The sequence below is a fragment of the Corylus avellana genome, chromosome 5, assembly GCF_965113065.1.
Source record: "Corylus avellana chromosome 5, dhCorAvel1.hap1.2, whole genome shotgun sequence".
NCBI lineage: Eukaryota > Viridiplantae > Streptophyta > Magnoliopsida > Fagales > Betulaceae > Corylus > Corylus avellana.
The window spans coordinates 6,631,822-6,657,594 of NC_142494.1; the positions used below are offsets into that span (position 1 = coordinate 6,631,822).

At 37.9% G+C, this 25,773-nt stretch overlaps 2 protein-coding genes across 2 annotated transcripts; both read right to left on the bottom strand.

Annotated features, from left to right (window-relative positions):
* Positions 1-1,622: 1,622 nt before the first annotated feature.
* LOC132182342 (desmethylxanthohumol 6'-O-methyltransferase-like) lies at positions 1,623-3,068 on the bottom strand. The gene is made up of 2 exons (XM_059595559.2): positions 2,241-3,068; positions 1,623-2,008 (listed from the first exon to the last, which is right to left on the bottom strand). Exons 1-2 carry the CDS (start codon positions 3,000-3,002, stop codon positions 1,709-1,711), a joined length of 1,062 nt encoding a protein of 353 aa, XP_059451542.1. The 5' UTR covers positions 3,003-3,068; the 3' UTR covers positions 1,623-1,708.
* Positions 3,069-17,768: 14,700 nt separating this feature from the next.
* On the bottom strand, positions 17,769-18,870 carry LOC132182845 ((R,S)-reticuline 7-O-methyltransferase-like). The gene is made up of 2 exons (XM_059596199.2): positions 18,386-18,870; positions 17,769-18,153 (listed from the first exon to the last, which is right to left on the bottom strand). Exons 1-2 carry the CDS (start codon positions 18,803-18,805, stop codon positions 17,854-17,856), a joined length of 720 nt encoding a protein of 239 aa, XP_059452182.2. The 5' UTR covers positions 18,806-18,870; the 3' UTR covers positions 17,769-17,853.
* Positions 18,871-25,773: the final 6,903 nt, after the last annotated feature.

The following is a 25,773-nucleotide window of genomic DNA, read 5'->3' on the forward strand; positions in this document are numbered from 1 at the left end:
TTGATGCCCCACAATCTACGCATCACACTCAATCTCTCTCTCCTCACATGCATTTGTCTCCTACCACAACCCAACCTTATCCTCCTGAAACACAAGTACACCCTTTACATGACACATCTGACACAACCACACCCTTTCCATTCTCTGTTTCAAACAATTCCTGCACATCTGACACATCCCAAACTACATGACACATCATCCTCACACCTTATCTCCCCTTCCAACACGCCAAATCTGCCCCATATCTCCCCTTCAAAATGACACCACGTCTTTTCCATCTAGTTCCCATGAAACCACCTAACCCTTATCCAGTTCTCATGAAACAACACAGTCATCTCCTAGTTTGCAATCAACCGAACCTGCTCCAAATACTCACCCCATGACTACAAGAGCCAAAAACAACATCACCAAACCAAAGAAATTTCACGATGATTCTCCCAAACACCCCCTTTCCCATGCTCTTTTGGTTGCAAGAAATCTCAAGGAGGTTGAACCTACGTGCTACTCTCAAGCTAGCACATATGCAAACTAGCAAAAATTCTTGAGTAATTAACAATGACGCTAGTTGTCCTATATGCTAAAGGGAGGCTGAAACTATGAAACATATCATTTGGAGTCATCCGGCTGCACAAGATGTCTAGAGCTGCGGGTCTTTCCTTTGCTCACGTAGTTGCCTCTTTGATTGGCCTTGTGATGTAGAAGACATTGAGCTTATGGTGGTGATGGCACGAAAAATTTGGTTTTGGAGAAATGCGGTGGTACATGGAGGAGATTTCACTCATCCTAACCAAGTTTATCACGAAGCGTAACTTTATAGATGAATTCCAAAGAGTTAATACTAAAGAAATGGACGAACGGAGCTCTACTCCGACGAACCACCCTAAGTATGTGCAAAGTTAATTGGTATGCAGCAGTTGATAGATCATGGACATATTGGGATTGGTAACATAGTTAGAGATCATGTGAGAAATGTAATAGCTGCACAGAGTACCATGCGAAATTGTTTCTTAGAACCTGCTGTTACTGACGCAACGACAACCATATACGCAGTGGATCTATGTAGGGAGATGGGATTGTTTGATATAATCTTAGAGGGAGAAGCCCTACAAATGGTTAATGCGGTCAAATAGGTGGATAAGAACTAGAGCAAGCTCGGACATTTAATTGATGGAATCAAAGAAGGTTTGTGTCAACCGAGGTCGTGGAGGATAGAACATATCAACAGGGGTGCGAATTCAACTGCACATAGTCTTGCTAAGGAAGCTATTTTAGATGTCATAGATAAATTTTAGATTAAAGAAATTTCAAATTGTATCTATAATACTGTAACTAGGGAGCTTTATACCCCTAATTGATTGATAGTTTATCACTAAAGCTCTCAATTTGTTTGTTAAAAAAAAAAATAAAAGACACATGATTTAGATCTTGAAATTGTAATTTTTCAAATTACGTTTCATGTGTATATATATATATATATATATGAAATAGCAAAATCCTGCAAGAGAGTTGGCCATAATTATGGCATTTGTCCTTTTAAATAAAATATATAAGCATAAAGCAAATTATTTTTACATAATTGATACGGTTCTTTTTTTTTTTTTCCTTTTCTTTTCTTTTATTGATTTTATTTGTTTACAATAAAACCAGGCATCAAGCAACCCATGTGTTGTCCTGATGGCATCTTAACAACAGCAATTGTATTTCACTTTCAGTCGGGATAGGCCTCAATAATAGATGGTATGGTTGGAATTTTGATGATTTTGTAGCGACCAAAGCCTGCTTCCTCCAATAATTTCTTCCATTCAAGCTCTGTCCTCTCCTTTCCGCCAGTGCTGTGTGCCAGCATCAACAAATCGGACGCCATGCGAGTCTCATCAAATAAATCATTACCATCTTTCTCAAGAACGATATCAACAATAATAACCTTTCCATTCTTCTGCTGTATTGCTTTTCTGCAATTTTTCAAAATATTTATGCAATTTTCGTCACTCCAATCGTGTAGTACCCACTGCATCGACAAACAAATCCAATAATGTTTTAGTGCTGGGAAGGATATTGAAACTTTTATTACAAGTCTCTTACAAAAGATACTACTGCTATGTCAGTTTATAGAAAGGAAGTAGTAAAAGTTGAGTATTTGAACATTTTCCATAATATTTAAAGTCATAGATTATGATCTAAGGCATTAGCAATTATAGTGGACAAAAGAGGGAAAATGATCAAAAAGAAAAAATACATACCTTCATGAAAATTGCATCCGCATTAGGGATGGTGTCAAACATATCACCTCCAACATGGGAGACCCCCTCGTGCAAGGGTGCTGTGGCGACAACATGCGGCAGATCAAAGTTAATACCTTTGATGTGAGGATGTGCTTTAACAATCTCAGCAATCATCCCTCCCGTCCCACCTCCGACATCCACCAATGATCCCAAGCAACGAAACCCATCTTTGTATTCCTCCAGGATTCCCCTCATCACAATCTTGGCCGTACACGCCATGGCATCATTGAAGATGTTGTTGAACTCAGGATTTTTAGATGCAAAGTCCCAAATCTCACAGCCATGGGCCTTGTTGAACGCAATGCCCCCTTCTTTGACACATTGGCCAAGGCAATGCCACGGTGCCAATAGCCACGGATGGTTCTCCATCAACACCATTGGCGCTAGGCTCAGCTCAGCATCATGCAGAAGCCATTTTGACTTTTCTGTCAACCCGTAGAGTGTCTCCCCACCACCGTCCACTGGATGATGATGTTCGGTGAAGATATTTTTGCGGACTAATAATCTCATGATACGTGCGAAGTAGGGGATATCAGGAGATGATGAATCAATCTCAGAGGCTATTTGGCGCAAAGTAATAGGGCCGCCATGAGAGTGTATAATGTCAGCAATCCGGAGCTGCACGGCACATTTCAATGCCATAGAATCCACAAACCCGAACATTTGTTGCCAAATTTCGGCTTGGCCTTGTACCATTGTCTGTGTTTCTTTTGCTTCCATTTTCTCTCTCTCACTCTCACACACATGCCCAAATGAAGATAGAATGTATTGTGAGGTTAAAGATTGCTGCCTGTATATAAAGACTAAAAGGAGAAGTGATCATTTCTCAGTGGGACAGGCCGGTGGGGCATATTTAATTACGTGTTTGAAAACCATAATAAACGCACGGACCAGACCAAAGACTCGGTCCACATATGAACGTAGATGCAGGTAGGCGACGATTTATTCAGTGTAGATGAGAAGCAATCGTTCTCACATATGGTGCCAAACTGACGATGGGCAACTTGCTACCCGTCTTTGAGAAGACTGAAAAACTCCGATAGTATTTGAAATAAAATAAGAGAATAAATTAGAATTTTTACAAGACTCAAAGTCGTCTTCACCTTTGTATTGTTTCCTTTTGTAGTTATTATATATCCATACACCATCAAGGATGGTGGTTCAATGGCTTAAGAAAATTTTCAAGTGGTCAGGAGATGTGCTAGGGTGTGGGTTCGAATTTCTACAATTGAAAATCCCCACATATATATGCTTGATTAGTATTAGCCGCATTGGATTCCCATTGATGCCCTGGTGGGGCTGGGTCAAACTATGGCTCAGTCGGACATGAGGAAGCGCCTGCGGTTTCCACCGTCTAGGCTCCTTCTGTGCGGCTTCTAGTAAGTAGGTGCTTTTAAGTCTTGTTTTTTGGAAAAACTTTATTTTTAAGCTTTTGCCAAAAGTATGTTTTTGTTATTTTTTTGGCTTTTTGGACCCTTAAAAGGGCTTTCAATTTTTTTTTACCAAAAGGGTACTTTTTTCTTCAAATGAACTTTTTGAGTGTTAAATGAACTTTTAAGCCCTTCAAACGCACACCCAAACATGTCCTTAGTTTCGTATTACTGATTCATCTATCACTGTCTTAAAATGTGTGATGAAGTACGTATGTTGAACACAAATCGAGCAATTTTTTAATTTTTTTTACATGTCTACACATTGGGTGGAAAAGGAGTTGGGGATTCGATCTCATGAATTCCGCTTCATAAGGTGTGATTTTCGGTCGATTCGATCTCATGAATTCTACTTCATGAGATGTGATCTCCGGCCAATTAAACTACAATTTGAAGACCAAATCGATTAATTTTACCTAGCTTGTAAAGTCTAGTAGTTCCAATCACACTGTTTGCAAAAACGAAATGATTTGGGGACTAACTATAATGCGTTTCCTGTTTGTAATATATTAATCACATTTTAGATTGTCCGATAAAGTTCTGGTTTCACTTTTTGTAACAGCTGCCATCAAATTTATATGCTCTCTTTTATAATTGCAAGTGGCCATAATTAGAGTCAGAAAGAGCCAAAAAGAGAATATATATATATATACACCACCAATCAATGGCGAAGCCAGACAAATTATATTGGAGGTGCCGCTAAAATATTTTTGACATCCTAAAATTTGTTTCTACCCTAAAAATTTGGTAATTCATACGAATATTAAAGATTATTTAATCATTCAAATTAATAGTGAAATTAAATTATTGTTTAGTCAACGTTTATACGGATATAAGCAACAAAATAAACATTGAAAAAAAGTTCCATTCCCAATAGAAAAGTGTTCTAGTTTGCTATTGGCATGAGCAACAACAACAAAAATCCAAACAAGAACTTCAACAATCCAAATAACCATTCAAAATATTATCTAATTATCACAAATACATAATAATACAAACTACTTACGAAATAAACTTGAGCACAATTAATAGTATCTAAAAAAAAAATGAGTACCTTTCAGTAAATCAGAGGTATCTTGAGGGATTTCTTGAAAACAAATCAAACACAATAAGATCTAGCCAAATGATGTAACCAAATAAAAACAAATAATGAATTAGAAAAAGAAATGATGGAACAAAAAAAAAAAAAAAAAAAGTTATCTTCTAAATTGTCTTCTAAACTTTCTCCCCACACTAATTAATTTTGTTACTTATATTTTAGTTTAAATTGTCTTCTATTAATTTTAGTACTTCACCTCCTCACGTATACTCCTCTATTTATTTATTTATTTTTTTTTTTCCTTAAAATTCAACTTCACACCTTCTAGAATTTTGATGCTTACAAGTTACATCTATTCTCTTCATTTGTTTTTTTTTTCTTCCTTCAAATTCCACTCACTCACGCTTCCAGAATCTAAATTCTAAGGCCTATCTTCGTTTATTTTTTTCGCTTTAGTTCTCCTCACCTTCTAGAATTTAATGCCTTTCTATTCTCTTTAATATTTTTTTTTCTACCTTTTTTTTTTTTCGTCCTTCAATCTTCAACAAGGTTGAAATTTCAATCTTCAACAAGGTTAACAAGATTGAAATTTCAATCTTGTTGAAGATTGAAGGACGAAAAAGAAAAAAGGTAGAAAAAAAAATATTAAAGAGAATAGAAAGGCATTAAATTCTAGAAGGTGTAAGGCATATCTTCGTTTATTTTTTCGCTTTAGTTCTCCTCACCTTCTAGAATTTAATGCCTTTCTATTCTCTTTAATATATTTTTTTCTACCTTTTTTTTTTTCGTCCTTCAATCTTCAACAAGGTTGAAATTTCAATCTTCAACAAGATTGAAATTTCAATCTTTTACTTTTTTTTTTTTTTTTTTCTTCCTTCAATCTTTCAACGATTGAAATTTCAATTGAAGATTGAAATTTCAATGTTTGGGGGTCCAAAGATTAAATAATAATAATAATAATAGAAAGGCATAGTTGAAGACTGAAAAAAAAAAATGCCTGCAAGCGAAAAAATAAACGAAAAAAAAAAAATGCCTGCAAGGATTAGGCTTGCGTGTGAGTTGAAGACTGAATAGAGGAGTATGCGTACGTGAGGAGGTGAAGTACTAAAATCTAAAATTAATAGAAGACAATTTAAACTAAAATATAAGTAACAAAATTAATTAGTGTGGGGAGAAAGTTTAGAAGACAATTTAGAAGATAACGACATTTTTTTTTTTTTTTGGTGTTCCATCATTTCTTTTTCTAATTCATTATTTGTTTTTATTGGTTTATATCATTTAGCTAGACCTTATTGTGTTTCATTTGTTTTCAAGAAATCCCTCAAGATACCTTTTATTTACTGAAAGGTACTCATTTTTCTTAGATACCATTAATTGTGCTCAAGTTTATTTCGTAAGTAGTTTATATTATTATGTGTTTGTGATAGTTAGATAATATTTTGAATGGTTATTTGGATTGTTGAAGTTCTTGTTTGGATTTTTGTTGTTATTGCTCATGTCTATAGCAAACTAGAACACTTTTCTATTGGGAATAGAACTTTTTTTTAATGTTTATTTTGTTGCTTATATCCCTATAAACGTTGACTAAACAATAATTTAATTTCACTACAATAATTTAATTTCACTATTAATTTGAATGATTAAATAACCTTTAATATTTGTATGAATTACCAAATTTTTAGGGTAGAAAAAATTTTTAGGATGTCAAAAAAATTTTAGCGGCACCCTCCATATAAATTGTTAGGCTCTGCCACTGCCCCCAAAGACTAACGTGGCTCCGCCACTGCCATCAATGGCTGTTTTCCATATGTGGGCTGTTCCTAAATTGCTCTGTCTATATGCAAAGTCATAAAGCAGATTCATAACATCGATTTCAACCGTATGGCTTGTGATGGGTATCCAAGGTGTTTGGAAAATATTATGGAATTACAAAAGGGAAAATATGAAGGCAAAACAAAATTTGGGACTTCAAAACGATATCTTTAGGACGTATTTTGTGACATTTTGTCTCCTTTTTAAGTGTTAAAGAATTTGACAAAATAATTCTCAAGTACAATGAAGTCCAAATGTTATTCTAGATGTTACACCCACATGAGATTCCGAGAGATAGGAGGGTGATAAATAGCACTACTCGGTTCTAAGGCTTTTCAGTTTTTTAAAAAGAGTTCCTTCTATTAGGATATGATGTAAAACCTCATTTTATAGCCTTCAATATTTGACACATTAGTTAAAAATATCAAATACAATAAAGATGAAAACGCCGTACTTTAATTCAAATCAACACCATATATTTTTTCATTCATTCTAATCCAATGTCCACCACCCTCCACCCACCTCCAAACCTTCGACATCAGAGTCTCCAAAACTATCTAAGACAGTGACTTCGGTAGTTTTGTCAATGAGTATTTTATAAATGAGGTATTTTGTTAAGAGAATAAAAATTATTTGATGTTAAGAGTTATATTATTTTTTTATATTTCAAATTTAAGCATATACTTTCTATTCAAGTGTGCAAAACACCCCATTTACACTATGATCTAATTAAAATTATTTTATTTTTCAATTCTATCACAAGAAATGATTCATAATCAAAACTTTTAAGAATCTCAAACAAAATCATACACTTTAAATAAAGAAAGTCACAGGTGACCGAAAGTTTCTCAATGTTTTTTCAGTTTTCCTTTTCTTTCTTGTGATAGTTTTTTTTCACGTTGTTTTTTTTAATCTCTACTAAATTGTATCTTTCCACGTATTAAGAGACATGTTGTCCTTTCATCTCTCATCAATCTCTCGTCTATCTTTATTTTTAGAGAATCACTTCTATAAAGATTTGGAGTAATGCTAAGTACCATGTTTTTATCTTTTTAAAATCCTTTTAAAGTTGATGTGGCTTTCAAAATCACCATTGGATCAAAATTTAAGTATGATTCATCTAAAATTTAATAGTGATTTTAAAAGCCACATCAACTTTAGAAAGATTTTAAGAGGATAAAAAGATGGTACCTAACATTACTCAAAGGAGTGCGTCTTCTGTGTGGACGTTGCACAAAAGTCACCTTTTGTGCAACCCACACAATGAATGACAACTCAACATGTAGCAAATTAGAAAATAGGTATGCCTACATCTGATTATACTCTCATCAATTCATCATAAATCAAAACCAACAAAGAACAATCCTTCACGCCCAACTCAGTTCACTGTCCTTCACGCCCAACCGCCCCCATGCCCAGCCCACCGGCTCCCCTCCCAGGCCACGTCCAACCCGCCCAACAATCGGCACCACGCCCAATACACCGGTAAGTTCCCAGTGGAGAGAGAGGGAGAGAGATCCAACGGTCTTCTGGGGTGGCGCGGCCACCCTCGACCAGATCTGGATGGCGCCATCTAGGCCATTGGGTGGCCGGCGATGTTATGGCTGTTTTGGAGATCTGCGATGCTGCGGGTCTGGAGGTCCGGCAGTGCTGCAGCCATTTGGAGATCAGCGATGCCGCAGGTTTGGAGGTTCAGCGATGCAGCGGGTCGACGATCGGCGATGTAGCGTGGCTGGGGCTCCGGTTATCTAGGGAACGATGGCTTTGCAGGCGTGGAGATTGGCAGCGTTGCAGTTCGGTTTGGAGGTTTAATAAGGTGGCTTGGGTCCTTGGCAGTGGATCGTGAAGCAGGACCAGCAGCGGTTGTTGGGCTGCTGGGTCTCTTTCGTGGGTCTCGCTATGACCTGCCTCAAAACCCGCCTAAAACCGTAGTGTATCGCCTCAAAACCAGATTCTAATGCCTCAAAACCGGATTCTAATCTCTCAAAATTGGATTCTAATGGTTCAAAACTAAAAACTAAAGGTGAAAAGTGAACCCTTTAAGGATTTTATAACCCTAAAGGCTAAAAAAATGAACTCCGGTGTCGGAGAAACGGCCAGACCCATGGGTCTAGCTGTGACCTGCCACCCCCATGGGCTGATGCACCTCCAAGGCTGCCACTTCTAATTTTTATTTTTTTTAACTGTGAGAATAGGAATTATTATGGTATTTTGTTCTCATTTTAAGTTTATATAATAGGCTGATGTGTCAATTGCTGAATGGTGTGCACAAAACAAGGGGTTTTATGCATCGACCACATTGAAGATATTCTCTACTCAAAGATGTGGTATAAACTAAGTTCTTTGTGCTCACCATTCAAAATTGAATGCATAAGAAAATCACACAAAGTTAAATAAGACCGAAAACACATGATTAATTCTCCCCAAGTCACAAAACCCATCATTTTTCCCCTTAGTTGTAAAACTCACCCCCATCCCAAGAGCCTGCCGGACCGGAGACGACGCTGGCCGGTACATATAACGCTGGGTAGTTCTTCGATGCTCTCTCTCTCCAGCGGCAACAGAGAAGAAACTGAGATGCCGGTTCCCTCCGGTTCTCCGGTGCTTCCTCTCTCTCACCGGTGGAAGCAAAGAAGAGAAATTGAGATGCCAGTGCCCCTCAATTTCTCCCTTTCTCTCTCACACAGACTGCTAACAAAGAAACAATTTCTCTGTCACCCAATAATTAGTTGATGGATCACTTTTAACAGAACTTAATGCTTAATTTCTTTGAACCACACATCAAGAAGTTATCAGCTACTGTAAATGCATTCAATAACTTTGTAATTGTATGCCTCGCCTGTGGGTTTTTCTCTTTCGTTTCTTTCTTTATCAATCACTGACTCAATCATGTGATTATTTTTTTAAGGTCAAGTTTGGGAAATTGAGGGCCCATCTCAATTTCTCTTCTCTACTGCGGCCGGAGAGAGAGCACTGGTAGCAGAAAATTTTTTTTCTCTGCTGCTGGTGTGTGTGAGAGGGAAAAACAGAGATTTTTTTTTCCTGTCATTTTCGGTGACACAGAAATTGAGGGGCCATCTCAATTTCTCGTCTCTGCTGCTGCCGAAGAGACACCACTGGTGCCGGTGAGAGAGAGAGAGGGATAGAGCACTAGAGAACTACTCGGCGTTATCTGTACCGGTGGGCGTCTTCGCCAACAAGGTTTGGCCTGGGCTCCGACAAGGTCTTGGGATGGGTGGGCTTTACGGCCCCGTTTGCCAACAGCCCGGGGCCGGCACTGTAGCTGGAACGGTACTGTTCCAACTACAGTGCTATATGATATATGCAGAAAAAAGTGTACTTTTCAATATTAATTTTTTTTTTTTTCGGAAAAACAAAAAAAAAAAAAAAAAAAAAAAAAAAAGAGAAAAAAAAGAAAAAAGAAAAAAGGAGAAGAACGATTGGGGTGGTTCCAGCCACCCCTTGGCCAAAATGGGGTGGCTGGAGCCACCCCCTGGCCGATCTGGGGGTGGTCGAACCACCCCCATGGCCAAGGGGGTGGCCCGGCCACCCCCTTGGGGGGTGGTTTCGGCCACCCCATACGGCTGGTATGGGGTGGCCGAAACTACCCCAGCCCCTTGGGGGTGGTCTAGCCACCCCCAAATGCTCCCAATTCCTTTTTTTTTTTTTTTTTTTTTTTGGCCAAGGGGGTGGCCGGACCACCCCCTTGGCCATGGGGGTGGTTTGACTCCAGCCACCCCCTTGGCCAAAAATGGGGTGGTCCGGCCACCCCATTTTGGCCAAGGGGTGGCTGGAACCACCCTGATCTTTCTCTTTTTTCTTCCTTTTTTTTTTTTTTTTTTTTTTTTTTTAATATTTTGCTTCAAAAAAAATATATTGAAAAGTACACTTTTTGCTGCATATATCAGAATGGTACTGTAGCTGGAACAGTACCGTTCCAGCTACAGTACCGGCCCCGGGCTGTTGGCAAACGAGGCCTACAACTGAGGGGAAAAATGATGGATTTTGTGACTTGACGAGAATTAATCATGTGTTTTCGTTCTTATTTGACTTTGTGTAATTTGCTTCCGTGTTTAATTTTGATTGGTAGGCATAAAAGGCATGGTGGAGACTGGTTTACAAAGTTATCCTCTTATTTATATATTTTTTAAATTTATTATTAAATATATAGAATTCAAATGAAAATAAATAAATAACATTTCTCTTTTTATATATATATATATATATATATATAGATGAAAGATGCATGTGATGTGAGAGAAAGAGAATATCATGTCTGCTTCTGGATTCTAGTATTGCTTTTGGGCAATTTTTCAATACGATCTTGAAACAACTTTAGCCACTCAAATCTTTGGTGATCCCACTGCATTATTATTTGAAAAGTTGCAATGCCAATAATCTTGAAATGACTTCCAACATCGACCTATAATTGCTACAATAAAATTTATTTTTTTAAAAAAGGGGAGATCACAATGACTCTTTTCGGGGAGGAGAGCCTACAATTGAATCCAATTAGGGTTGAAAAAAAATCACAAATAAGCTTTTGCTTAATAATTCTTTATTCAAAAATAAACTACAACTACTATCCCCTATTTATACGATAAGAAATCCAAGTAAAAGATTAATTAATAAAGGACTCTAACAAAAATTAGGACTTGAAATATAGACTCTTTAGTACTAGTAGACCTTTCTCCTTGTCCCAAAAGAACAAGTAGACAAGTCCCTTGCTTCTCAACCCTCAATTGCCATGTGAGACCTACGTGGCATTAGTTATTCATCAGACTTGTATATTAAAATAAAAAAGATTAGATTCCCAATAAATAGTCATTTGAAAATAGGTCCAATATATACACGTAGAGAAAATTACACTTTACCTTCCTAAAGTTTGAGCCGATTTTCAATTTGACCTCCAATGTTTTAATTTTTACAATGCATCCCATCAAAGTTTCAAAATTTTTCATTGTGACCCATCTGTTAGCAATTTTCGTCCAATTTAACCGAAAATTGGTCATGTGCCAGACACGTGTATTTTTTTGTCTTAAATTTCCTAAAATTGTCCCCATGTATTTTAACAAATTTCAAAAATGCCCCAAATTCAAACCAATATATATATATATTTGGAGGTGGCTAAGGCCACCCCTAAGCCACCCCCATTTGTCCCCTTGGGGATGGTCGGCCACCCCCCATAGGCCATGGGGGTGACACACCACCCCCAATCCGGCCAAATGGGTGTGGCCAGCCACCCCCCAAAATGGCCAAAGAGCCACTCCGATTATTATTATTATTATTTTTCTTTATATTTTTTGAGTTTTTTAAAAAATAAAAAATAAAATTGTAGGGGCAATTCCGTATTTTCTATTATTTCCATTAGAGAAAACATAAATGGTTAACGGATTGGCCACATTGAAAAAAAAAAAAAAAAATTAACTTTGATGGGGTATATTGTAAAAAATGAAACATTGAAGGTCAAATTGAAAATTGACTGAAACTTTAGGTGGTAAAGTGTATTTAACCCATACATGTATATGTATATGTTAGGAACTTAGGACATATGATTTTTATATTTCTCTTATAGAATATTTAACATTTATTCATGGTTGTAATTGTAATTAAATGTTAAAAATGAGTGATGAAATGTTCTCTTCGTTAGTGTTTCATTAAAAGTTGTTTCTCTTGATGGAAGGAAGCAACTCTTGGTTATACATAAGGGTTTCGGTCTATCTATAAATAAGCCTTTGATTATCCATCCATCACAACGTAAACGGGAGAAAATGATAGGCCGAAAACTCTATTCAACACTCTCTAGATGGTTGAACTTACGTGCTACTCTCAAGCTAGCACATATGCAAACTGGCAAAAATTCTTGAGTAATTAACAATGATGCTAGTTGTCCTATATGCTAAAGGGAGGCTGAAACTGTGAAACATATCATTTGGAGTCGTCTAGCTGCACAAGATGTCTAGAGCTGTGGGTCTTTCTTTTGCTCACGTAGTTGCCTCTTTGATTGGCCTTGTGATGTAGAAGACATTGAGCTTATGGTGGTGATGGCACGAAAAATTTGGTTTTGCAGAAATGCGGTGGTACATGGAGGAGATTTCACTCATCCTAACCAAGTTTATCACGAAGCCTGTAACTTTATAGATGAATTCCAAAGAGTTAATACTAAAGAAATGGACGAACAGAGCTCTACTCCGACGAACCACCCTAAGTATGCACAAAGTTAATTGGTATGCAGCAGTTGATAGATCATGGACATATTGGGATTGGTAACATAGTTAGAGATCATGTGAGAAATGTAATAGTTGCATAGAGTACGATGCGAAATTGTTTCTTAGAACCTGCTGTTACTGACGCAACGACAACCATATAAGCAGTGGATCTATGTAGGGAGATGGGATTGTTTGATATAATGTTAGAGGGAGAAGCCCTACAAATTGTTAATGCGGTCAAATAGGTGGATAAGTGTTAGGAAATTAATCCTATTTCCCAAGACCCGTGAGATGCGAAAAATAAGAAGAATGCGGAATAACAAAGATAAGCAATCACACACGACACAAAGATTTAAGTGGTTCGGCTTAACAAGCCTACATCCACTGGCGGAGACGACCCAAAGAAAATCCACTATCAAAAGATGGAGTACAAAAATAGTAGAGAGAAAATCACTCAGATCCCAAAGCCCCAATACACCCAAATCTCACTATCACACAAGAGAGATTATTCCCAAAATAGAATACAAAAGACAGATGTACAAACTCTTCTTTTGCTGGAACGGATAGCGGCTTATCTCTATTTTCTTCTCTCACTCTGCAGCACCCTTTTTCTTCTAATCACTTGTTTTTGGCTCCTCCAAAAACCACCAAGAAGAAAACACCCTTGCTGCCCTTGTACCTCCTTCTCTCAAATTCTCTCTTTTTCCTCCTCCCTTTGGTGCTTCACGTTTTTGGCACACACAAATTCACCTTGTGCTTTGTTCCTTATATAGAAGCTTTAACTCTCCTTTTACATGTTGGTCTAGGACTCCTACTATAAATCAAACAAGGAGTCCAATTACACATAGGAGAAGGACTCCAAATCAAACTTGGACAAAAGTCTCCTAAACCCAAAAGGAGTAAACCGGTTGAACCAAAAAACCTCTCCTACTTGAAGAAGGAGACAAAATATTGGGTCCCACCATGACTTTTAATTCAAGTCATACTTAACAATCTCCACCTTGACTTGAATCCCATCAAGTCTACCAAAACGTGTCTCGTCCGATTGTCTCCGCCTCAGCCCCCAAGGGCAATCACACTCTACAAGTGTCACTCAAGTCCAAGTACCTCTTGAACTTGAGCATAGGACTTGGTTTAGACATAGCACCATGCCTCCCTATCTGTCCTGTCGACCATACAGCTTTATCCGATGACTCTTTCTTCCTGTAGACCCATCTACACCCTTTAGCCTTCTTTCCTTTGGGTAATTCTCCAGATTCCCAAGTTTTACCTCTCCGTAGTAACTCCACCTCTTTCAGTGTACTATTCTGAGTAGACGATGGATCTCCACTACAAGCCGTTAGAGCAAAAGAAACCATATCTTCAAAGCCATACCTCTTTGTTGCTTTTCGATCCTGTTTCTCTTTGCCTCTTGCTAAAGAATAAGACTCTTCCCGGTGCTGTAAGTTTCTTGAAGATTTTCTGTCATCACATTCATCCGTGAGTGAACACTGTTTATCAAGCTCCACCTCCACGAATTGTTTCTCTTTCTGCACTGTACTTTCAGAAAGCTCATCTAAGTTAACAAACTCAGACTTCTTCAGTTCATGCTCTGTAACTTCAGGTTCTGCACTTGACTCATCCTTGTACATAGCACACTCATTAAAAGTCACATTCTGACTTCTAATAATCCTTCGATTTTGATCATCCCAAAATCGATAACCGAAGGCCTCATCTCCATATCCAATGAAGAAACACTTTCTAGATTTACCATCTAGTTTACTCATAGCATCAGACTCAACTTGGACATACGAAGCACAACCAAAAACTTTCAGATGTGAAAGATTTGCCTCTTTTCCACTCCAGACTTCTTCCGGTAGTCTATGGCTTAGGGGAACGGAAGACCCCCTATTTATCAAATATGCAGCAGTGCTTACTGCATCAGCCCAGAAAGTCTTTGGTAACCCAGCATGCAACCTCATACTCCTAGCACGCTCATTGAGAGTTCTATTCATGCACTCAGCCACGCCATTCTGCTGCGGCATTCCTGGGATAGTTTTTTCCATTCTAATCTCATTCACTGCACAAAACTGTTTAAACCCCCTATCTTCGTATTCTCCTCCATTGTCTGATCTCAAACGCTTGAGCTTCAAGCCCGTTTCAGTCTCAACCATGGCCTTCCATTTCTTAAAAGTCTCAAATACATCAGATTTACTTTTCAAGAAATAAACCCATACCTTCCTGCTTGAGTCATCAATAAATGTGATGTAATACCGCGAGCCTCCAAGAGATGCCACTGGTGCGGGACCCCACAAATCCGTGTGTACCAGCTCCAGCTTTCCAAGATTAGGTGCTTTGCCAACTTCCGCGAAACTCACCTTCTTCTGCTTCCCTAGGATGCAGCCTTTACACAAATCAGAATCAACTGACTTTAACCCCAGTAGTTTCCCTTTTGACATAAGTACCTTCATCTCTTTCTCACTCATGTGCCCAAGCCTTAGGTGCCATAGTTTTGAGTCAGCATCCGTATCTGCAACAGCATCTGTATCCTTGCTGTTCGTGGTCATATAGAGAGTATTTGTTTTATGACCAGTAGCCAAAATCATGGCTCCCTTGCTGACCTTCCACTTTCCACCGTGGAAATAAATAGAATGCCCTTCCTCATCAAGCTGTCCCACTGAAATCAAATTCTTTTTCAGCTCCGGAACATGCCTGACCTTTTGCAGCTTCCATACCGAGTCACTGTGAACTCTAATGCGAACATCGCCTAGGCCCACAACATTCAGCGCCGTTCCGTCAGCCAAATACACCTTCCCGAAATCTCCAGCAACATAGTTCTCGAGAATTTCACGGATCGCTGTCGTATGAAAAGATACTCCTGAGTCTAAGACCCAAGAATCAAGGGGACTGTCAACATAAAGAAGTAGGGCATCATATACTTCTTCTGTCACTACGTTTGCATAATCGTTCTCAGTCTCCTTCCGCAATTCCCTGCAATTCTTCTTGTAGTGGCCAGTCTTGCCACAGTTCCAACACTCAGGTTGTCGGTCGAATCTAAATTTGCTTCTCCCTTTTCTGGAATTTGATCTGCCTTGACCAGAGTTTCTATCTTGTCCTCTGCCCCGAGTCTCGAGGTTTAAAGCAGCACCAGAACAAGAGGCTTCACCCGCATCTCTTCTGCGAACCTCTTCACTGAGAATCAAATCTTTGACGTCTTCATAGCTCAGTTTACTCTTTCCTACAGAGTTACTCACAGCCATCCTCACTGCTTCCCAGCTATTTGGCAAAGATGCCAAGACGATCAACGCGCGAACCTCATCATCAAAATTAATTTCCACCGAGGACAATTGATTTGTGATGGTGTTGAACTCATTGAGATGATGTGCCACCGAAGCTCCTTCCACCATCTTTAGGTTGAACAATTTCTTCATCAGATGCACCTTGTTGTTAGCCGACGGCTTCTCATACATGCTTGACAAAGCCGCCATTAGACCTGTTGCTGTCTTCTCCTTTACAACGTTGTGTGCAACTGATTTTGACAGTGATAACCTGATAACTGCTAGGGCTTTACGATCAAGCAGAGCCCACTCGCTATCATCCATGTCGTCGGGTTGTTCTTCCAAAAGAGGTTGATGAAGATCCTTCCCATAAAGAATATCTTCAATTTGTACCTTCCAAAACCCAAAATCTTTGCCGTCGAACTTCTCGATTCCCATCTTTCCTTCTTCACTTGCCATCGCTCCCACTCGAACCAACAGCTCTGATACCAGTTGTTAGGAAATTAATCCTATTTCCCAAGACCCGTGAGATGCGAAAAATAAGAAGAATGCGGAATAACAAAGATAAGCAATCACACACGACACAAAGATTTAAGTGGTTCGGCTTAACAAGCCTACATCCACTGGCGGAGACGACCCAAAGAAAATCCACTATCAAAAGATGGAGTACAAAAATAGTAGAGAGAAAATCACTCAGATCCCAAAGCCCCAATACACCCAAATCTCACTATCACACAAGAGAGATTATTCCCAAAATAGAATACAAAAGACAGATGTACAAACTCTTCTTTTGCTGGAACGGATAGCGGCTTATCTCTATTTTCTTCTCTCACTCTGCAGCACCCTTTTTCTTCTAATCACTTGTTTTTGGCTCCTCCAAAAACCACCAAGAAGAAAACACCCTTGCTGCCCTTGTACCTCCTTCTCTCAAATTCTCTCTTTTTCCTCCTCCCTTTGGTGCTTCACGTTTTTGGCACACACAAATTCACCTTGTGCTTTGTTCCTTATATAGAAGCTTTAACTCTCCTTTTACATGTTGGTCTAGGACTCCTACTATAAATCAAACAAGGAGTCCAATTACACATAGGAGAAGGACTCCAAATCAAACTTGGACAAAAGTCTCCTAAACCCAAAAGGAGTAAACCGGTTGAACCAAAAAACCTCTCCTACTTGAAGAAGGAGACAAAATATTGGGTCCCACCATGACTTTTAATTCAAGTCATACTTAACAATAAGAACTGGAGCAAGCTCGAACATTTAATTGATGGAATCAAAGAAGGTTTGTGTCAGCCGAGGTCATGGAGGATAGAACATATCAACCGGGGTGCGAATTCAGCTGCGCATAGTCTTGTTAAGGAAGCTATTTTAGATGTCATAGATAAATTTTGGATTAAAGAAATTTCAAACTGTATATATGATACTGTAACTAGGGATCTTTGGACCCCTAATTCATTGATAGTTTATCACTAAAGCTCTTAATTTGTTTGTTAAAAAAAAAATAAAAGACACATGATTTAGAACTTGAAATTCTAATTTTTCAAATTACGTTTCATATATATATATATATATATATATATATATATATATATATAATTACAAAATCCTGCAAGAGAGTTGGCCATAATTATGGCATTTGTCCTTTTAAATAAAATATATACGCATAAAGCAAATTATTTTTACATAATTGATACGGTTCTCCTTTTTTTTTTTCTTTTTTTTTTTCCTTTTCTTTTATTGATTTTATTTGTTTACAATAAAACCAGGCATCAAGCAACCCATGTGTTGTCCTGATGGCATCTTAGCAACAGCAAATGTATTTCACTCTCAGTCAGGATAGGCCTCAATAATAGATGGTATGGTTGGAACTTTGATGATTTTGTAGCGACCAAAGCCTGCTTCCTCCAATAATTTCTTCCATTCAAGCTCTGTCCTCTCCTTTCCGCCAGTGCTGTGTGCCAGCATCAACAAATCGGACGCCATGCGAGTCTCATCAAATAAATCATTACCATCTTTCTCAAGAACGATATCAACAATAATAACCTTTCCATTCTTCTGCTGTATTGCTTTTCTGCAATTTTTCAAAATATTTATGCAATTTTCGTCACTCCAATCGTGTAGTACCCACTGCATCGACAAACAAATCCATTAATGCTTTAGTGTTAGGAAGGATATTGAAACTTTCATTACAAGTCTCTTACAAAAGATACTACTGCTATGTCAGTTTATAAAAAGGAAGTAGTAAAAGTTGAGTATTTGAACATTTTCCATAATATTTATAGTCATAGATTATGATCTAAGGGATTAGCAATTATAGTGGACAAAAGAGGGAAAATGATCAAAAAGAAAAAATACATACCTTCATGAAAATTGCATCCGCATTAGGGATGGTGTCAAACATATCACCTCCAACATGGGAGACCCCCTTGTGCAGGGGTGCTGTGGCGACAACATGCGGCAGATCAAAGTTAATACCTTTGATGTGAGGATGTGCTTTAACAATCTCAGCAATCATCCCTCCCGTCCCACCTCCGACATCCACCAATGATCCCAAGAACCGAAACCCATCTTTGTATTCCTCCAGGATTCCCCTCATCACAATCTTGGCCGTACACGCCATGGCATCATTGAAGATGTTGTTGAACTCAGGATTTTTAGATGCAAAGTCCCAAATCTCACAGCCATGGGCCTTGTTGAACGCAATGCCCCCTTCTTTGACACATTGGCCAAGGCAATGCCACGGTGCCAATAGCCACGGATGGTTCTGCATCAACACCATTGGCGCTAGGCTCAGCTCAGCATCATGCAGAAGTCATTTTGACTTTTCTGTCAACCCGTAGAGTGTCTCCCTGTCTGTTAAACATACTGCTGAAGAAGTCCCTAAAGTTTCTGTTACTGCTGAAGTCTTCTAGTCTTACTACATCTCTAGTCTTCTAGTTTTACTACATCTCTTTCTTTATCTTTAAGTCATCTGTTTGCATTCTACTTCTCTTGTTCTCTTGTTATTAATTTCAGATTAGTATTAAGTCTTATGTTAAGGATTATGTTATTAGTTTTTGAATTCACATCAACTTATGTTATCAAAGTTGGTGATGGATTATATTTGTATTTTCTATTCTATTTAATCTTAATGAGAAAGTAGCACAAATCATTCCGCAAAATCACGTTCTCTAAGAACTCTTTTATGGTATCAGAGCCAATATAGGCATACGCCCCATAGCTCTTCTTTCTTAAGCTACTTTCTTTTCTTTTCTCTTCTTCTCCTGCATCACACAAACAGCTCTTCTATGGCAGTCAATACCTCCTTTTCTGCTCCTTCTTTTTCCCCACCTACCCTTTCTCAATTCAATGGAAAGCTTGAAGGTCCAAACTATCTTGGTTGGAAAACTCAATTCATGCCTATCCTGCGCACCCATGAATTATTAGGCATCGTGGATGGAACCGAACCATGCCCTGCTCAATTTATCACTGATGGCAGTGGTAAAGAAACCCTCAATCCAGAATTCACCATCTGGAATAGAAAGGATCAATGCATCCTAAGTTGGATCAATGTCACATTATCTGAGAAGGTCTTGTCCACAGTTTATGGACTTGATACTTCCAAACAAGTCTGGTTAGCCCTAGCAACCAGGTTTGCTAATGATTCTAGGTCTCGAATTGCCAATCTCAAAAGACAATTACTGAGTCTTCACCAAGGCTCCTTGACCTGCTCAGACTACATTCAATCAGCCAAAGTATGGTCTGATCAACTAGCTGCTGTGGGAAACCCTATCTCTGATGAGGACCTCATCTCATTCCTTCTCAATGGCCTTAGTCCCTCCTTCAACAGCTTTGTCACCACTGTCTCCCTCCTAACCCGAGAGAAACAACTGTCTCTTGATGATTTCCAAGAAGAACTCATCAATCATGAAACATTGATCAATCAATAGCAAGTCTCAACAGTTGACACTTCAACTTTTGCCTTGTTTACACAGAAACAAGGTTAGAAATCATCCAAGAACCGTGGTGGGTATCCTCCTAGAAATTTCAGTTCTAGACCACCTACTGCCAAATTTTCTGCTGCTGCCCCTGCATTCACCACAGCCCTAAGGTACAGCAGGCCTCTTGGTCCAAGGTCTCCTTATTCCCCTGCACCAAGGTACAACACTCCTACTTATGCTCCTACTCCAAGGTACAATAATACACCTGCTTTGTTGCCAACTCCTAGCACTAGTCAGCCATCTCGCATGCCATGTCAAATATGTGGAAGAGTCAATCACCAAGCACTAGATTGCTACTATAGGATGGATTACTCCTATCAAGGAAGACACTCTCCTCCTCAATTGGCAGCAATGGTAGCGCAATCCAACAATGCCTTTGAAGACCCTCAATGGTTCGCTGACAGTGCCGCCAACACACATATTACTCAAGACTTGGAGAACCTTAATGTTCAGGAACCTTTTCAACAACATGACACTGTTGCCGTGGGGAATGGTACAGCTCTTACCATAGCAAATTCTGGTTCTACCACTCTTCAAGCCCCTCATTCTAATTCTAGTTTTAAATTGAATAATGTCTTACACTGTCCTGAATCAGCTGCAAATCTAGTCTCAATTCAACGCTTTTGTGTAGATAATTCTTGCTACTTTATTCTAACCGCATCTCATTTTTTTATCATTGATCTTCAGACAAAGGCAATCCTCTTGGAAGGTAAGAGTGAGAATGGCATGTATCCTCTCAAGCTGGGCAGGAAGTCTCACAACAACAACAAGTCTTTTATAGCTTTGTTAGGAATAAGAACATCATCCTTAGTATGGCATTTTAGGTTAGGTCATCCATCTAATGATGTAGTTACTCGAGTTGTTCGAGATAACAATTTACCTCTTTCGCATTCAAATTATGTTTCAGATTCAAATTTCAATAAAAATTTGCTTTGTGGTTCCTGCCAATTGGGTAAAAGTAAGAAACAAGCTTTTTCTCCATCTACCCGTGTCTCTTTATTTCCTCTTCAACTTATTCACACTGACATCTGGACCTCTCCAGTACTATCAATTAGTGGATACAAATATTATATAGTTTTTGTGGATGATTTTTCAAGATTCACATGGATCTATCCCCTACACACAAAATCAGCAACCTATGATACATTCCTCAAGTTTAAACTTCTAGTTGAAAAACAATTCTCTACATCCATTAAAGCAATCCAATCTGATGGAGGAGGAGAGTTCACATCCCATCTCTTTCAAACTTTCCTCAAAAACAATGGAATTGAACATAGAAAAAGCTGCCCTTATACTTCCCCTCAAAATGGTCTTGCCGAAAGAAAACTAAGACACATTCTTGAAACCGGTTTAACCTTATTAGCCCACTCTCACCTCTCAAATAAATATTGGGTTGATTCTTTTCTTACTGCAGTGTTTGTCATTAATAGGTTGCCTACACCCACTCTTCAAAATATGTCTCCCTATTCTAAACTCTATTCTAATGCCTCAAAATCGGATTCTAATACCTCAAAATTGAATTCTAATGATTCAAAACTCGTTTTTGGATTTAAAACTAAAAACTAGAGGTGAAAAGTGAATCCTTTAAGGATTTTATCACCCTAAAGGTTAAAAAAAGGAACTCCGGTGTCGAAGAAACGGTCAGACCGTGGGTCTAGCCGTGACCCGTCACTCCCATGGCTGATGCTCCTCCAAGGCTACCACTTCTAATTTTTATTTTTTTTAACTCTGAGAATAGGAATTATTATGGTATTTTATTCTCATTTTAAGTTTATGTAATAGGCTGATGTGTCAATTGCTGAATGGTGTGCACAAAACAGGGGTTTTGTGCATTCACCACATTGAAGATATTCTCTACTAAAAAGGGTGGTATAAACTAAGTTCTTTGTGCTCACCACTCAAAATTGAATGCATGAGAAAATCGCGCAAAGTTAAATAAGACCGAAAACACATGATTAATTTCTCCCCAAGTCACAAAACCCATCATTTTTCCCCTTAGTTGTAAAACCCACCCCCATCCCAAGAGCCTGCCGGACCGGAGACGACGCCGCCCGGTACATATAACGCCGGGTAGTTCTTCGGTGCTATCTCTCTCCGGCGGCAACAGAGAAGAAACTGAGATGCCGGTTCCCTCCGGTTCTCCGGTGCTTCCTCTCTCTCACCGGCGGAAGCAGAGAAGAGAAATTGAGATGCCAGTGCCCCTCAATTTCTCCCTTTCTCTTTCACACAGACTGCTAACAAAGAAACAATTTCTCTGTCACCCAATAATTAGTTGATGGATCACTTTTAACAGAACTTAATGCTTAATTTCTTTGAACCACACATCAACAAGTTATTAGCTACTGTAAATGCTTTCAATAACTTTGTAATTGTATGCCTCGCCTGTGGGTTTTTCTCTTCCGTTTCTTTCTTTATCAATCACTTACTCAATCATGTGATTATTTTTTTAAGGTCAAGTTTGGGAAATTGAGGGCCCATCTCAATTTCTCTTCTCTACTGCGGCCGGAGAGAGAGCACTGGTAGCAGAGAAATTTTTTTCTCTGCCGCCGGTGTGTGTGAGAGAGAAAAACAGAGATTTTTTTTTCCTGTCATTTTCGATGACACAGAAATTTAGGGGGCCATCTCAATTTCTCTTCTTTGCTGCTGCCGGAGAGACACCACTGGTGCCGGTGAGAGAGAGAGAGGGACAGAGCACCGGAGAACTACTCGGCGTGATCTGTACCGGCGGGCGTCTTCTCCGGCGAGGTTTGGCCTGGGCTCCGACAAGGTCTTGGGATGGGTGGGTTTTACAACTGAGGGGAAAAATGATGGATTTTGTGACTTGAGGAGAATTAATCATGTGTTTTCCTTCTTATTTGACTTCGTGTAATTTGCTTACGTGTTTAATTTTGATTGATAGGCATAAAAGGCATGGTGTAGACTGGCTTACACCATGTTCTTGTAGAAGTTATCCTCTTATTTATATATTTTTTAAATTTATTATTAAATATATAGAATTCAAACGAAAATTTTAAAAGGATAGTTGCAAAATATTAAAAAATAAATAAATAAATAACATTTCTCTTTAAATATATATATAAATAGAAATAGATGAAAGATACATGTGATGTGAGAGAAAGAGAATATCATGTCAGCTTCTGGATTCTAGTATTGCTTTTGGGCAATTTTTCAATACGATCTTGAAACAACTTTAGCCACTCAAATCTTTGGTGATCCCACTGCATTATTATTTGAAAAGTTGCAATGCCAATAATCTTGGAATGACTTCCAACATCGACCTATGATTGCTACAATAAAATTTATTTAAAAAAAAAGGGGGGATTTTGATGGAACCCTACAACTAATAATAGAAATATATTGATAATAATGATTCATTTCCGGTAAGAGAGATTACAATTGAATCCAATTAGAATTGGAAATAAACCACAAACAAGTTTTTGCTTAATAATTCTTTATTCTAAAATAAACTACAACTACTATCCCATGTTTATACGATAAGAAATCCAAGTAAAAGATTAATTAATAAAGGACTTTAACATAAATTAGGACTTGGAATATAGACTCCTTAGTACTAGTAGACCTTTCTCCTTGTCCCAAAAGAACAAGTAGACAAGTCCCTTGCTTCTCAACCATCAATTGCCATGTGAGACCTACGTGGCATTAGTTCTTCATCAGACTTGTATATTAAAATAAAAAAGATTAGATTCCCAATAAATAGTCATTTGAAAATAGGTCCAATATATACACGTAAAGAAAATTACACTTCACCTTCTTAAAGTTTGAGTTGATTTTCAATTTGACCTCCAATGTTTTAATTTTTACAATGCATCCCATCAAAGTTTCAAAATTTTACATTATGGCCCATCTGTTAGCAATTTTCGTCCAATTTAACCGAAAATTGGTTACGTGCCAAGCACATGTATTTTTTTGTCTTAAATTTCTAAAATTGTCCCCATGTATTTTAACAAATTTCAAAAATGCCCCCAATTCAAACCAATATATATATATATATATTTGGAGGTGGCTAAGGCCACCCCTAAGCCACCCCCCATAGGCCATGGGGGTGGCGCACCACCCCCAATCCGGTCAAATGGGTGTGGCTAGCCACCCCCCAAAATGGCCAAAGAGCCACTCCGATTATTATTTTTTTTTTCTTTCTATTTTTTGAGTTTTTGAAAAAATAAAAAATAAAATTGCAGGGGCAATTCAGTATTTTCTATTATTTCCATTAGAGAAAACATAAATTGTTAACGGATTTGCCACTTTGAAAAAAAAAAAAAGTTTTAACTTTGATAGGGTATATTGTAAAAATTGAAACATTGAAGGTCAAATTGAAAATTGACCGAAACTTTAGGTGGTAAAGTATATTTAACCCATACATGTATATGCATATGTTAGGAACTTAGGACATATGATTTTTATATTTCTCTTATAGAATATTTAACATTTATTTGTGATTGTAATTGTAATTAAATGTTAAATATGAGTGATGAAATGTTCTCTTCGTTACTGTTTCATTAAAAGTTGTCTCTCTTGATGGAAGGAAGCAACTCTTGGTTATACATAAGGGTTTTGGTCTATCTATAAACAAGCCTTTGATTATCCATCCATCACAACGTAAACGGGAGAAAATAATAGGCCGAAAACTCTATTCAACACTCTCAAGGAGGTTGAACCTATGTGCTACTCTCAAGCTAGCACAAATGCAAACTGGCAGAAATTCTTGAGTAATTAACAATGATGCTAGTTGTCCTATATGCTAAAGGGAGGCTGATTTGTTTTCAAAAAATCCCTCAAGATACCTCTGATTTATTGAAATGTACTCATTTTTCTTAGATAATATTAATTGTGCTCGAGTTTATTTCGTAAGTAGTTTGTATTATTATGTGTTTGTGATAGTTAGATAATATTTTGAAATGTTATTTTGATTGTTGAAGTTCTTGTTTGGATTTTTGTTGTTGTTGCTCATGTCTATAGCAAACTAGAACACTTTTCTATTGGGAATGGAACTTTTTTTTAATGTTTATTTTGTTGCTTATATTCGTATAAATGTTGACTAAACAATAATTTAATTTCACTATTAATTTGAATGATTGAATAACCTTTAATATCTGTATGAATTACCAAATTTTTAGGGTAGAAAAAAATTTTAGGATGTCAAAAACATTTTAGTGGCACCCTCAATATGAATTTTCTAGCTTTGCCACTGCCCCCAAAGACCAATGTGGCTCCGCCACTGCCATCACTGGCTGTTTTCCATATGTGGGCTGTTCCTAAATTGCTCTGTCTATATGCAAAGTCATAAAAGCGGATTCATAACATCGATTTCAACTGTATGGCTTGTGATGGGTATCCAAGGTGTTTGGAAAATATTATGGAATTACAAAGGGAAAATATGAAGGCAAAACAAAATTTGGGACTTCAAAACGATATCTTTAGGACGTATTTTGTGACATTTTGTCTCCTTTTTAAGTGTTAAAGAATTTCACAAAATAATTCTCAAGTACAATGAAGTTTGAATGTTATTCTAGATGTTACCCTAGAATAATGCTTTGTACGAGAACCATGATGTATCAAGCTCACCCACATGAGATGCAGAGAGATAGGAGGGTGATAAATAGCACTACTCGGTTCTAAGGCTTTTCAATTTTTTAAAGAGAGTTCCTTCTATTAGGATATGATGTAAAACCTTATTTTACAGCCTTCAAAAGAAATTTGACACGTTAGTTATAAATATCAAATAGAATAGAGATAAAAACACCATACT

Bases quoted from the DNA above. Each gene is read 5' to 3' on its own strand.
- LOC132182342 (XM_059595559.2), bottom strand. From the start codon at position 3,002: ATGGAAGCAAAAGAAACACAGACAATGGTACAAGGCCAAGCCGAAATT. The intron at 2,009-2,240 runs GTATGTATTTTT...TTGTCGATGCAG, and splicing joins CGGATGCAATTTTCATGAAG to TGGGTACTACACGATTGGAG.
- LOC132182845 (XM_059596199.2), bottom strand. From the start codon at position 18,805: ATGGTGTTGATGCAGAACCATCCGTGGCTATTGGCACCGTGGCATTGC. The intron at 18,154-18,385 runs GTATGTATTTTT...TTGTCGATGCAG, and splicing joins CGGATGCAATTTTCATGAAG to TGGGTACTACACGATTGGAG.